This window comes from Xiphophorus couchianus, chromosome 19 (assembly GCF_001444195.1).
Source record: "Xiphophorus couchianus chromosome 19, X_couchianus-1.0, whole genome shotgun sequence".
Taxonomy (NCBI): Eukaryota; Metazoa; Chordata; class Actinopteri; order Cyprinodontiformes; family Poeciliidae; genus Xiphophorus; species Xiphophorus couchianus.
Window position 1 is genome coordinate 23,003,959 of NC_040246.1, and position 14,083 is coordinate 23,018,041.

The 14,083-nt window shown below is 46.5% G+C and overlaps 1 protein-coding gene across 1 annotated transcript; it reads left to right on the top strand.

The window, feature by feature from the left end:
• The first annotated feature begins 286 nt into the window (after positions 1–286).
• On the top strand, positions 287–10,377 carry fbxo33 (F-box protein 33). The gene is made up of 6 exons (XM_028000245.1): positions 287–1,353; positions 3,690–3,800; positions 4,577–4,737; positions 4,820–5,028; positions 5,100–5,397; positions 5,756–10,377. The coding sequence occupies exons 1-6, from the start codon at positions 929–931 to the stop codon at positions 6,019–6,021; spliced, it is 1,470 nt and encodes a 489-aa protein (XP_027856046.1). The 5' UTR covers positions 287–928; the 3' UTR covers positions 6,022–10,377.
• The last annotated feature ends 3,706 nt before the right edge of the window (positions 10,378–14,083 follow it).

Here is a 14,083-nt window from a genome sequence, read left to right on the forward strand (position 1 = left end):
TTTGAATACTTTTGTAAGGTATTGTTTTTGTCTCCTTTCCAGCATTTTAACAAAAACAATCAGATCTGTGTCTAATATGTGTTCATATTGTGTAGTTTTCATCTTTTTGCCTTGTCTATTTTCTATAACTGCACAGTCTGCATCTCATTTATTTTATTATTATTGCTTATGTTTAAAGTGTGTTTCCACTCTGCTGATACATTAGGATTTCCCCTCTGAGACACAAATCAAGGATTTTATTCTAAACAATACAACGGATTAATATTTTTTAAAGGATTTTTATTGTAAGCTTCCTAAGTTCACACTGTTTCCTTTTTGCTGGGTCCATTTTAACTGGCCGTTACTTAGCAGCAGAAGCCATGTTTTTGGGGTGACATCATGTTTTGTCGCTGGTGCTGCATTGGTTTGCCCCCACATGAAGCCCTGCGTCAGATTTTTGCAGCGGGTGTGAACGTAAGAGGGGAGCGTCACGCTGGAAACAAATACCAAAATAAAGATCACGTGTTGGCTCCACTTTCTCTTTTTTCTTTAATGGCTGTAGAGAAATACCGCCCTCTGCTGGACGACAGAGATATGGCAAAAATACGAGAGCCTCCGGACTAAACCATTCCGCAAACCAGAGGGAAATAAAACAGAGTTTCAGTTTATTTGTAGGTAACATTGTGGTCTAGTTTTAGAATATGAGTGAAAACAGTCTAGATGAGCTAAAGTTGAGGCAAAAATTTAGTGAGGCTTTTTGTCTTGGCGTGTTTTGGCCCCCGCGTCCTGAGTGAAAGTGGGTCGGTCCAGTAGTGAAGGCGAAGCTGCAAAAAAGAACGATTTGTTTTCAAGGAGAGGAAGAAGCGTCGCCGACATCCAGCGCGGCCGCATCGCTTCAAACAGAAACGGTTTGAACATTTCTAACTGCTCGCTGCCCTGCCGGCCCGCCATGGCTCTGTGCGGGGGTGTCGGAGCCTTGGCTTTACCCAGCGAGCTCATCGTCCACATCTTCTCCTTCCTGTCCGACCGGGACAAGCTCCGGGCCTCGGCCGTGTGTTCCCGCTGGAGGGAGTGCCTGTTCTACCCCGCGCTGTGGACCGAGCTCAAACTGCGGATAGGCGGCGGCGGCTGTAACGGCTCCGGTTCCGACGAGGCGGCCAAGCTGGAGTTCCTCATGCGGAAGTTCGGCTCCTTCGTGCGGGAGCTGCAGCTGGAGCTGGTGGAAGGAAACCTCAGCCCGCTGAGCAACGACCCGTCGGCCGCCAGGATGGAGCAGCCTCCCGGCGGCCAGGAGGCGCACCAGCGGTGGAGGGACGCCATGGCCACCTACTTGGACCAGGTGTTGTGTGTGTTCACCGGCATCCGCAACAATAGGTAACATACACCCGCAGCTTCAGAGAGACGTGTGCTGCTTTGTGTTACATCCTGAAAACTACCTGACATTTGTTAATTGCTGAACATTTTGAGCTTTAGTGTAAACAAACCCAGACTTCAGGGAGTTACGTAATCATGTCATGTCTGTGCGGAGGGCAGTGAAGTTGGCTTCCGATTCGTAGCAGAGGTAAAGGGCTGTTTCACAGTTTTTAGGAAGTCAGATATCTATTGTAGATCAGCTCTGTTTAGATTGAACCTGGACTAGAAAGTTTCATACTGTTCTAAATATGCATATTAATCTAACAAAAATACCTCTAATGTCATTTTATTCACGCTTCACCAAGTTTTGACTTTAATGGTATTAAATTAGGATGAGGTGTTAAATCTTTTATTTTCTGCTAAATGTAAAACTAGTCCCTCCATCAAGGAGCCCGACGCACATTTTGCTAATCTTTCATATGTTTGTTTTCATAATCAGCAGGTCAAAAACCGAGCCTGAATTATTTGATGCAGATTCTTTAAAATATAGTTTATGAGAACATAACTTAGCTGATTATAATTATTTCCAAACAGTGTCTAAAACGTTTGCTTGGACTGGAGAAAGGGACATTTTTATTTATCAATTAATCAAATATTAATTATTAATGTAATTAATTTATTGCTTTTTAAGAGGGAGTTAAACGTTCATATTCTGTCCTGAATGTCAATATTTTCCCTGCTGACATTTTTTAAATGAACATAACCACAATAATGTCCAGTTTAAAATGTTCCTTTAAATTACATTTGATGTGACTTTTAATTATCAGCATAAAAAGATGAAATATTTCTCTACTTAATCCAACTATTATTACATATTATTAATGTGTTTTCTGGAATCTTCATAAATACAACCAGTTTCCAGCTCTAGGTTTTTAACCAGAGCTAATCACCATCCATCTCTTTTAAAATCAGTGAAATACCCCTTTAATGAAGCTGTGAATCAGACACCAACTTCAGGATCGTTGACGGAATTCATCTGCAGACGTTTTTATCTCATCAGCAGTCCTGCCTCTGCTGGGTCTGTTGGTGTGAAGAGGTGCGTGCGTGTGTGTGTGTGTGTGTGTCAGAACCAGCAGGTACAATGCAGCGCTGCAGAGAGCCTTTGTTGCCTGTGACCTGCTGATATCAGCACACACACACACACACACACACACACACACACGTTGACTCTTGACGTGGAGACGTGTTGGTCCTGATGAGCTGCTGTGGGTTAGAGCCCACCTGAGCAGATTACACCGATAATCTGGATGAATAATCTGCGGAAACTTTCCTTTTCATGTCAACTTCTTCTCCTACGTTCTCTTTCAGGCTCTGCAGGACTTTCTAGCAAAAACAAGGCCCCCATTCAGACCTGCTTACTTTGTCTAGGCCATGCCAACATCTGTTCTGTTGTTCTGCTTTTGTTTTGTCGTTTAGCAGCTTCTGTTTATCGATTATCTGCATTTTAAAACCTTTATGCTACAAACCAATCACTGGATGATATTCTTCTATATTAGGATGGCCTAGTTAAAGTATTTGATGATCAAACATGGCTGTCTTACAGGTAGCATCGAAAGAGGCATCAGTTGGCTTATTTGACCTTTGACCTTCTTGTTTAATTTGGACTAATTGTTTTTTATCTCTTATTCTATGAATTAAAATGATTTAAGAGAAAAAATGTTTTTTAATGAACATTTTAGTTTTGAATCCACCAGTGAATGAATGAATCACAGATTATTGTTAAACTGCATTAAAGTCGACGTCGTTGCCTGATGCATTTATGGACCAGAAACTGTGGGACTTATTAGTTTTGAAGCTGAGAGTAAAACAGATTCTCAGTTGATCTCCGATCCGATCCGATCCATCTGGTTTCTACGGGTTCTGTTGCCCATTTCTAGACAACCTGTTTGCTGCTTCCTGGTTTCACAATCTAGGAAACAAAATCTACGTCGGCAGCTGCTCAGGAAGTGGCGCTCTGCCTGGCGGGTTGACCTCACTTCATGCAGCCATCTTCCAGACGCCGTCATGGGCGATGTAAACATTGTGTTGAGGTGAATGTCCTCTGATGCCCTTTGACCTTTGCTGCAGCTCACATAGAAGAGCTGAACAAAGTGACACATTATTTCATGTTGACATCTTAACGAGTCACAATTACTGCGTAGTTTAGTTTGGAAACATCGACGCTGCATCTCGCTTCTGACCGACTGTTTGCTGCCATAACGCAAACAGAACAAACCAGGCAGTAAACCAGACGGTAAACTGATCCTCCACCTGTTTCCCACCAACATGACGACTCGTTTTTGTCTTGTTCTCTGCAGAAACCTGCAGAAGCTGAGTCTGTATGGGGACACCTTCATCCTGCAGCAGGACGGACCGCTGGACATGTCCAGCCTGCAGCAGGTCCACCAGGGGGAGAAGAAGATCAACGAGTAAGAGCAGAGCAGCCGCCATGTTGGCAGCAGTATATGACTAAGTACAGGCGGTAAACCAGACGGTAAACTCCTGGGTCAGCTGGCGGCAGGGGTTTGTCTCCTGTGGATGTGGAGGAACTCCGGTCCTCTCCTCAGGGATTCAGTCACGTCCTGCTTTGACTAGGCCGCTGCAGCAGCTTGATTTTTGTTGTGATCAGACCGAGCTTCAGCTGATGGACAGTTCAGAAATACTTTACGGCTGGTGGCGGGGGCGGCAGGAAGTTTGGGCCCCATGACGAAAAATGAAATTGGGCCCCTGCTGATGCCGTTGCTCCGTCTGGAGCCGGTCTGACCCGGTCTGACCCATGGAAGCGGTACCGTCAGGACTCGGCTGCCTTTGGCCCAGGACTAGAACAATATTCACTATATTTCAGTAAATTCAGTTGGTTTTCTGTGTTTTGTATCTGATCAGCTGATACTAAAGCTCAGATATTGGTATCAATATCAGAAGTGAAAGAAGTAGATCAGTGTTGTGATTAATTAACGATTAATTGATAAATCATTAACTGGAGCATACAGACTTGAAATAGGCCATTTATTGAAAGAACAACACCTAGAGCCACAACTGAACCAAAACTACAAAAAATCTACATTTAGCTTTTAAGATGGAAGAAACTGTCGTTGTTTTTTAATCTGCAGAATGTGGCGGGTTTCAAATCGATTTATGGTCAGAATAATTGATTAGTGAAGTAATGGTTGCTGATTTGAAGTGACCTGTGACCTCTGACCTGCAGGGTCCAGCAGCTGTTCATGGAGCTGCTGTCCAACAGCCGCCAGCTGCGCTGGCTGTCGTGCAGCTTCATGCTGGGTGTGGCGACGCCCTGCTCCCTCTCCTGCCTCTCCAACCCTGCAGCCGAGACGCTGCAGCACCTCAGCTTACTGGACCACCAGCTGGGTCAGTATCCGTCCGGTTCTAATGGCTGCAGAGCTGGATGGGGTCTGAGCGGCGTGCTGACCGTCTCGCCTGTTCTCCGCAGGCCCCCTGGTCTCCCCCTCAGAGCTGGACCGGCTCTCCAACCTTCACTCTCTGGCTCTGGATTTCTGCGACTTCACGCCGGAGCTCTGTGGTCTGCTGGCATCGCCGCGACGAGCTCCCCTGCACCGCCTGTCGCTGCTGCTCAACGGCGCCGCCCTGGAGTTCAAACCGTTGGAGGGCACGGCCACAGAAGACGACTGGAAGGCGCTGGTAAGTCGGCGCCGCAGCAGCTATTGCTGTTGACTCCAGCCAGTTCTGACGGAGGCTCCCTGACACCGCAGGTCCGGGTCAGCGCCAACCTGCGCGTTTACGTGATGGCTCTGGAGGTGGACAGCTCGGAGCTGCTCCGCGTCCTGAAGCCCAGCCTTCCTCTGGAGCGCCTCCACCTGGACAGCTACAGCACGCTGGTGACGGACGGCGCCCTGGAGCTCATCTCCCAGCAGTACAACAGAACCCTGACCCACTTCCTGCTGCTGAGGGACGGGCCCGGCTTCCCCGACCTCAGCGTCAACCGCAACGAGGATCCGCTGGTGCTGCTGGCGTGGCGCTGCACCCAGCTGGCCGTCCTGGTGATCCATGGTGCGTTCAGGGACCGTCAGGAGGTTCCACAACCTCTGCTTCAATCTTTACCAGGGAATAGAAATGCTTTGTTCTAAATATTGATATTGTTTCAAGGTTATTGATCAGTTATTGTTGGTATTGAAACTAAAACCTCACTGATACTTTATGAAACATTCGGTTTATTATTTGGATTATCTGATGATTAATAAAAATAATCCTGAACGTTTGTGTTTAGATTGAAAAACGGAGCTGAGATTTTAAATTTCTCCTGAAAAATTCTGAATTCAGACATGAAACCGTGTAGAACCCGGTTCCTGGTGGTTCTGGTCCGTGTTAGTCCTCCAGCGTCCTGACCCCCCCCCTCTCCGTCTCCTAGGTTACACCGTGTGGTCCCATAACTTGGTGGCCATCTCCCGCCTGCGCGGCTCCAGCCTGCGCGTCCTCACCGTCTCTGAGGAGAGCGTGGACTTCGACCCGGACCAGTCCCTCTACGTGGAGGGCGACCCGGTCCACAACCTGGTGAAGGAGGTTTCTCTGGGCCTCGGCCGCGTCTGGCACCCCTGCCTGGACTCTGCCGTGGTTCTGTCTGAACCCACCCAACACTTCCACCGTGAGCTGCGCGCCTTCAGCGCCGGCGTGTAGCGGCGCCGGACGGACCAGACCAGCTGGGAACGCAGCAGACCCGAGTAAACCATGCAGAGCTCACACTCACAGGATCGGCTTTTATTTTAGTTTTTATTTCTGATCATTAAATTTGCTTCAGTCTTTTTTTTTCTTTTTTGTTTTTAATTTAGAAATTGGAACAAATTCCTTCATAAGACCAGATTTTTAACTAGTCAGCTGAAATGACTTTGTCCAGTCTGGGCTCATCTAGTCAGGTCTGATCCAGTCTGGTCTGATCTGTGCTCGGCTGATCTGGTCTGATCCAGTCTGGTCTGATCTGTGCTCGGCTGATCCGGTCTGATCCAGTCTGGTCTGATCTGTGCTCGGCTGATCCGGTCTGATCCAGTCTGGTCTGATCTGTGCTCGGCTGATCCGGTCTGATCCAGTCTGGTCTGATCTGTGCTCGGCTGATCTGGTCTGATCCAGTCTGGTCTGATCTGTGCTCGGCTGATCCGGTCTGATCCAGTCTGGTCTGATCTGTGCTCGGCTGATCCGGTCTGATCCAGTCTGGTCTGATCTGTGCTCGGCTGATCCGGTCTGATCCAGTCTGGTCTGATCTGTGCTCGGCTGATCTGGTCTGATCCAGTCTGGTCTGATCTGTCCTCGGCTGATCTGGTCTGATCCACAGTGGCATCAGTTCTTATTCCATCACCCTAACATCCTGCGGAGCCTCTGTGTGATGTAACTCTGATCCCTGTCAGTTTTTTGCCCCCCCTGTGTGTTCTCTGTTTGTTTACTTCGTGGTGACCTTTCACCCCCATGTGTTTGATCACAGATGCGTTGTAATCCTGCTCAGACGCAGCAGGCTGGTGATGGAGGCCAGGCCGACTGCTGCAGCTGCTTTTTGTTTCAGGTGGGGGTGTTATGTTTTATGATCTGACTGGTTATTGAATGTGTTATTTTTTGGTATTTTAAGGTCAGAGGTCATTTCTTGGGGCGTGTCAGGCGGTGTTACAGAGAGTTTTGTTACTTCCTGGCGAGCCTCCAGCTGATCAGAACCATCTGATGTTCTGATTTTAACTTTCACAGCCGGCCGACTAAGTTCTGGCTTTATTCTTGACGAGTTGGGTTCCCGGCGTGTAAAACTGTTTGGACCGGGCCGGAGCAACGGCTGTGTTCTGCAGGCCCGGTTCTGAAGAGCTGGAACGCTGAATGTAAGCTGGGCTGAGCTTCATGCATCACAGATTCCTTCCTTTATTTTTTCTGGAACCTGCAGCACATTAATGGTTCTGGTTGCGCCACCTCAGGGTTCGGGTTCGGGTCGGGTCGGCCTGCGGCGCCGCTGATGCTGATGAGTGGGATGTGCAAAACAATCACTTTTCTTTTCCTCTTATGTCACAGTTGCCTTGGAAACGGCTCCACGTTCTCCGGTGTAGTAGTTTAGCTGTTGTTGTGCGTCTGATCGGACCCTCCGGCCTGGTCCGGTCCGGTCCGAGGCCCAAAGAACCTAATCATACATTTGTTTTCAACGATTAAGGTTAACGGAGAGACTCCGCCCCTCTGACGGTGGGACGTTCTCCTAAAGATGTCTTCAGACTGCAGAGATCCAAATCTGGTTCTGAACTTCCAGAACTTTACCGGCTGCAGAAAAGTCCCGGCGCCAGCAGCAACCGGGCCGTGGTTGCCATGGTTTCCAGCTTGGTCTGGTACCTAGACTGAACGGAGCGCTGCACACTGACGGCTCCGGATGGTTGCCATGGTGCTCTGGTATCAGCTGGGTGAAGGAGGTCAGAGGTCAGCGTATTCTCCTCTCCGTTTTGTCAGAATCTGATTTTTGCAGCTCCGCTTTCGCTTCCTGCTGCGGTCGGCTCAGACAGGAAGTCAGACTGAGTGAAAATCAGTTCCTGTCGTTCTGTGAGAGCAGATCATCGCCGACGGCCCGACTCGGCCCGGTCCGACCGGTTCTGGGTCCAGCACAAAGTATTCTGAAAGGAGACAGCTTGTGGAGTCCCGCAGGGCTCACAGCTCGGTCCTTTGGGTTTGGGTTTGGCGGTTCTGGTTCTGGTCGGTCCGCTCCGATCCAATCCAAACTGCTGTGTGCCTGTAAAGTTAGTTTAATCCCTTCTTGCAGTTTTCTGGTGCATCCAGTGGGAGTGTGTTTATGTGATGCGTGGCTGAGAGGAGACCTGTGTGTGTGATGAAAGCGTTGCCATGGCAACAGGAACGGTTGGCTCTCAGGGCGCGAAACGGAAACGATCTCAGGCCTGCTGCTCGTCTGTGTGAATTACTCCGGACCCGGTTCTGTTCTGAGGAACAACCTTCACTCACGCCTCAGTGTCGCCCCCTGGTGGCGGTTTCCTCCTCCTGCTCTCTGGAACGGGTCGGTTCTGGATCTCACAGGGAAACAAACCAAAGCGGAGCAGGAAGTGGAGGCGTGGCCAAGCAGAGTCCTTACTTCTGATTGGCTCTCAGGGTCCGCGTCATCAGGGGTTCTGGGCTCCGGTCTTCTTCTCCCTGTTTCTCTGTGAGGAGCGAGGCAGTGTGAACCCCCTAGGGGTCATGGGGTCATGGGGTCGCGGGTTCTGGCTCCATGAAGCTGTAAACTGATTTAGCTGCTAGGAAAGAACATTCCACATGAAGGACGGGGGGCTCCTTCCTAAATAATATCTATAGACAGATGATGCTCGCTATATTTTTTACCCTGAGTTGTGTGTTTGTGCAGCAGGTGGCGCTGTTCAGAGACGATGCGTCTTCCTCCTTTAGATCAGCTGATTTCACGTTTCCATCCAGACTGGGGGGGTTATCGTTCTGACATGTCGACCTGTTAAACTGATCCAGGAGTTATTAGGCGACCGTTACCGCGGTGACAGTCGCCTCTGTGTCCTGTGTGTTACATGGAGCAGATGTCAGGCGGGTGTGGCGTTGGCCAATCAGAGAGCTGGCCTCTAACTCGCTGTGTCCCTCTGCTGGACCCGCTCAGCTCAGAACCAAAGTAGCAGACGGTCGGATCTGCAGGGACGCCAGATTTTAAGTTTCCCGTCTCTTATCTCAGATTCCTTTAGCTTGAAGCTGAACCGGCTCCTCCTACAGAAGCTCAGGTCAGAAGGAGCGTGCAGAGAGCTGGACTCATGCAGGAATGTAAATGTGAGAAAACACTGGATGTGCAGCAGAGGAGCTCCTCATGCGACCCAATGCTCTGGCGCGTTAACCTCACCAGCGGTTCTGATGAAACTCCTCTGGACGTTAAAGGAAGTCAGAGCCAGATCTGCTTCTGGCTGCTGAACCAAGTCCTGATGGACTGGAGAGCCAAACGTCCGGTCAGGCGGCCAGGCCGGCCTGCTGCCCAGTCCAGCATCACAACTATGCAAGAGGAATGCGTTTAATCCAAACTTTATTTTTCTGTTTTTATATTTGCTTTCCATTCTCTCGCCATCACAGAGCAGCAGTGTTAGATGTGAACTAAGAGAACGTGCAATGACAATACTTGGCCTTACGATGATGATTTCTGAGATCTTGTAATCATTTTAGTCTGAAGATGTTTTGAAGTGTGACCAGCCAACCCGGCGGCGGCGGCGGCGGCAGCGGCAGCGGGTCGCTCTTGGTCTCCGTGAGACCGGCTAGACGGCCCCCGGTTCTATCGTGGTACGAATGTTGTGCATTTGTTTCAGATCAGGACAGTTTGCAATAACAGCAGTTTTACAAGCGGCCACAAGGGGCAGTGTTGACGGCGCCTGGCTGCGCCTTTAGAAAACCATAGAGGAAGAAATAGAAACTATATAAAGAGATGAATATATATGAAGTCCCTCAGTGCGTATTTGTAACGGTATCAGCGACTCATCGTGGTTTTTCCTCTTATGCAACTCTTGTCCGGGTTCAGATTCTGAACATGAAGTTGATTCTAAAACCACACAGACTTTGTACATCAGACCCCATGTTGTTGTTGTTTTGGCTTTTATTTTTGCAGAAATGGTTTTACTCTGAGTGTAACTTCCTGTGTGACTGTTGCTGATGTAAGCGCTGGGTTTCTCCTTCCTCCTCCAAGCGGAGGCGCAGACCTCCTGACCCCCGACCTCCAGAACACACAGCTGGACCCGCCTCACACACAAATCCACCCGGTCCCTCTGAAATCTGCACAGATCAAACTTTGAGCTCCAACAAATGAATCTGACCTGAGAAGGGTGCAGCTGGTTTCAGACGTCCCAGCTGGGGGTCAGGGGTCGTCTCTCCTTGCAGGGGGGGTTAGGGGGGGTTAATGGGGAGGCGAGGGGGCAGCAGGACCTCTGAACTGACCGGGGCGGAGCAGAACGGACGGTCGGCCTGCTGGCTGTTGATTGGAAATGATGCTGAATGAATGATTCTCTTCTTTTAGTCAGTGAATAAAAACATTAAAAAGTCGCTTTGCTCTGTTTGTCTTTTACTTTAAATCCTGGATAGAAACAAAAGTTTCACTTTATTCATCTGCAGATGATGTAGTTTATAGTTTGATAAGCAGTTGGATCCAGTTCATATCCAGAGACAAACAGAACCCAGTCAGGATTGATTCTGAGTTACAGTTTCTGAAATTCAGAATCTGAATTTCTATCATTAATCTGATCTGGTCTGATTTCTATCTTCTGCCAGAACTTCATGTTTCCACAGAAAAGACGGTAAAAGCTGGAGAAATGACTGAATTACAAAATGTTTAAGAAAAACATCCCATTGACTTCAAACTGATACAAATTAGACCTAAAAAAGTTAATACTGCAAACTTAGTCACTCAGTGACCTCAGAGTAATTTTTTCCTCTTTTCTTGAAGAAATGAACTTTTATTTTCCAGGTTTGTCTCTGAAGTCAAACTACAGCAGGACGAATTTCCAACTCGATGTTCTGAAACACGTCAGACTGCAGCTGATCTTTCACAAAGGAAGCAGTGAAATTTCAAACAGGAAACAGGAAGTTGGTTTAAAAGTTTCGAAGAGACGTCAGTAAAATCGTGAGAAAAAGATTTTTGTTCTGCAGTTTTGAGTTTTACATCAAATCTGTTTGGTTTCTGTTTGGTTCATTTAACTCATTTCATGAGTTAAATGAAAAGATTTTCAAATCAGTGATGTGACCCGTCAGTGTATGGAAGGCCAAAATGGACAAAATTAAATAATGCATTATGAAATAAATAAATAAACCATTAAATGTCTTATTAAACATGCCATACACATCAATAATTAAATGCATATTTTAAATAAATTCATTTTAAAATAAGTTCAATTCTTTCACTTTAAGCACATAAACACTTCCTGTTTTGCTGATGGTCCAGACTGCAGAGAATCGTTCCTGTTTCTTATTTCATTCATTTTTATCTAGATGTGAGATTTGTAAGCAGAGGGAACATTATTTAATCTGTGACTGCTTTATGCATCACTGATAAGAAAGAGAAAAAACACTCAGGTTGCATGAATTATGGCATAATTAATGTGATCTGGTCTGATTTGATTTATCAAACCTGAGGTGCATAAAACTACAATGGAAAATGTGTTTAGTCAGTTTGCATGCTGCCATGGGTTAGGGTAGGTTAGGGTAGGTTAGGGTTAGGGTAACGACTGCGTTATGATGATGTCAGAGGATTCAGGCTTTACTGCAGCTGCTGATGAAAATAATCAAACCTCAAATCCTGCGATGCTAAATATAGATATGAAAATCAGCTGTGCATTGATGCTTGTTTTGTACTTTGATGCACAAAAGTGGAACTCAGGTTTTAAATGTTGAACCTTTCGGTTCAGTTAGATACATAAAAGGAATTGAACCAGCAAACAACCCGGATGTCAGGTTATCCAGAGAAATAAATTCAGTGTTTCTGTTCTGATAACAAATTAAAACGTTTCATTGTTTCACTTTCCTGCTGTTTCCTGATGACGCTGATGATGAAGGTTCATCATCATCATCAAGCATCTGGGGAAAGGAGGACACCTAGTGTCCACAGCAGGTATAACAACACTGCAGTGATCACCAGATGTTTTCCATGCTTCATATCAGCTTCATGGCCAAACCCTGACTGCTGCTGATCCATTTCTGTCTGCAGGGCCCCGCTCTGTGGGGGGGCCACAGAGCGGGGCCCCTCTCTGGGGAATCAGAAGGTTTTTTAGTTCAGTCGAATGTCTGTAAAATATTTATATCTGTGTAAGATGTACATTTTTGCATTTCTTCCTGCAGCAGAAGTCCTTCTTACTGCAGAATTCCCAGCATAAATGTGAGTAGAGTGATAATAATGAGCCATGAGCAAAAAACCAACCCTGGTTTATTCTGCTTCTTTTTATAAATATATTTATTTTTCAGGGAGAATCAAAAACTGAACATAAACAGAAATGTGAGGGAGGCCTGGACCACATTTAGCTGTTTATTCTGGTTTTAACATGTTTACATGATTCCTTTGTAAAATCAGATAATATTTGTTTAATTTTATTAGCAAAAATATCAAATTTCCATGAAAAGTCAATATTTGCAGAGTTGACTCTCCTTCTTTTCTGGAACCTTGTGTGGTTCTGGACCGATTCCTGCCTGATGGTGAGCCGCTCTTCTGTTTGGAGTTTAGAGTTGATCTGTTAAAGGGACGAAATGCTAAATAATGTATGAATGAAGTTAAAGATCCACTCGTCAGAGCAGCTTTGGCTTCCTCCTGAAGTGTCCTTGAGTAGCTGTGCTGATCCCACTTGTTGGCTGATGCTGCACTCTAACCAGAGGCAAAAACACACTTTCATCTTCATCACAAATTAAAGTACATCTCTTCAAATGAGTCCTGATGCAGCTGCATACTAATGTGCAGGAGGGACGTGCCAGAACTGTGAAGGTCTGTTTTGTTTTCAGAGCGCAGTGATGGCGCTTCTGGCTCGGCTCTCATGTTGACACCTTAATGATGCTTCACACGTCTCTGGGAAAGTAAGCGGGAGACACGTGTGTGTCTGGGGAGACAAACGGAAAGTTGACTGCAGCAAAGCTCAAGTCAGGAAATTCTAGAGACGTTCCTGGTAAGAAAGAGAAAACCTTTCCAGGTCGGCCTGCTGATCAGCGGCGGCTTGCCAGACTCACCTCACAGCGCTGATTGCTTGGAGATGTGAATGCTCATCAGGTTCAAGGCTTTCATCACACACTCACACACACACAGCACCACCGCTGGCATCACAATGCATCCAGTTCGGCATCCAGAGACGCTGAACTGGATGCAAAACGAACCCAGTTTACATAAAATCAAACGCAGAGCATAAAAATACCGAGATATGATTAATGTATCCAGCTGAATATCAGTCACCAGCATCGAACCAAAACTCTGCAGGATTTCTGCAAATCACCTGCAGCCTGTGGTTTGTTGTAGGCCTGCTAACAACCAGCAGGTGGCAGTAGAGCTCCATGACGCTGCGGCCTCGTTGGTTTAAACTTCTGCTAAAATCTGGATTAACAGCAGAGACCAGAATAACTGTTAAAGTGATTTTCAGCCTTTTTAGCTGTAATGAGATAAAAACCATTTCTATAACCGGATGGCGTCGGTGTTCACACCGCTAAGCTAATACCTGGCTGAGGTTGTGAACACTTCTGCAATCAGGCTATCAGAGAGATTTATGTTTTACATTTTACAGGATAAATATCACATTAAAGATGGAAAAAGTTTTAAATGATCATTATAACCTCAGTTTCTTAGTTTTAACAGGATTTTTTTACACATTACTATCTCCTCTAACTTAATAAAAAAATAGTTTAGCTCTCATTTTAACTAGAATATGAACGTAATCTGTCACAGTTTATGCTGTGTCTTCCACTGCTTCACTGTACATCAGCTGTAAATATGCTCATATTTCATGCAGTTATAATTGTTAAAGCTGTTTGAAGGTGTAACGAGCGTGAGGCAGGATGCAAGAGCAGATCAATACGCAGCATGAATAAATGATGATGACATGATAAAATATGTAGGTTTGCAGGGACATGGACAACGTATGTTTCAGGTTCCCTGAACAGACTGTGGAAAAAAGCAAAGACAGATCAACAGCAGGGTCAGAGGCATGCTGGGAAAAAGAGAAAAAAATCATCTTTTCTTAGGAGTTTTTATACTGACAAAATAAAAACTGTAAACTTGTAAGCA

What these genes read in the sequence shown, in the direction of transcription:
- fbxo33 (XM_028000245.1), top strand. Translation starts at nt 929, where the DNA reads ATGGCTCTGTGCGGGGGTGTCGGAGCCTTGGCTTTACCCAGCGAGCTC. An exon ending in ACCGGCATCCGCAACAATAG is followed by an intron (nt 1,354 to 3,689) that starts GTAACATACACC and finishes TGTTCTCTGCAG; the next exon opens with AAACCTGCAGAAGCTGAGTC. An exon ending in GGGGAGAAGAAGATCAACGA is followed by an intron (nt 3,801 to 4,576) that starts GTAAGAGCAGAG and finishes TCTGACCTGCAG; the next exon opens with GGTCCAGCAGCTGTTCATGG.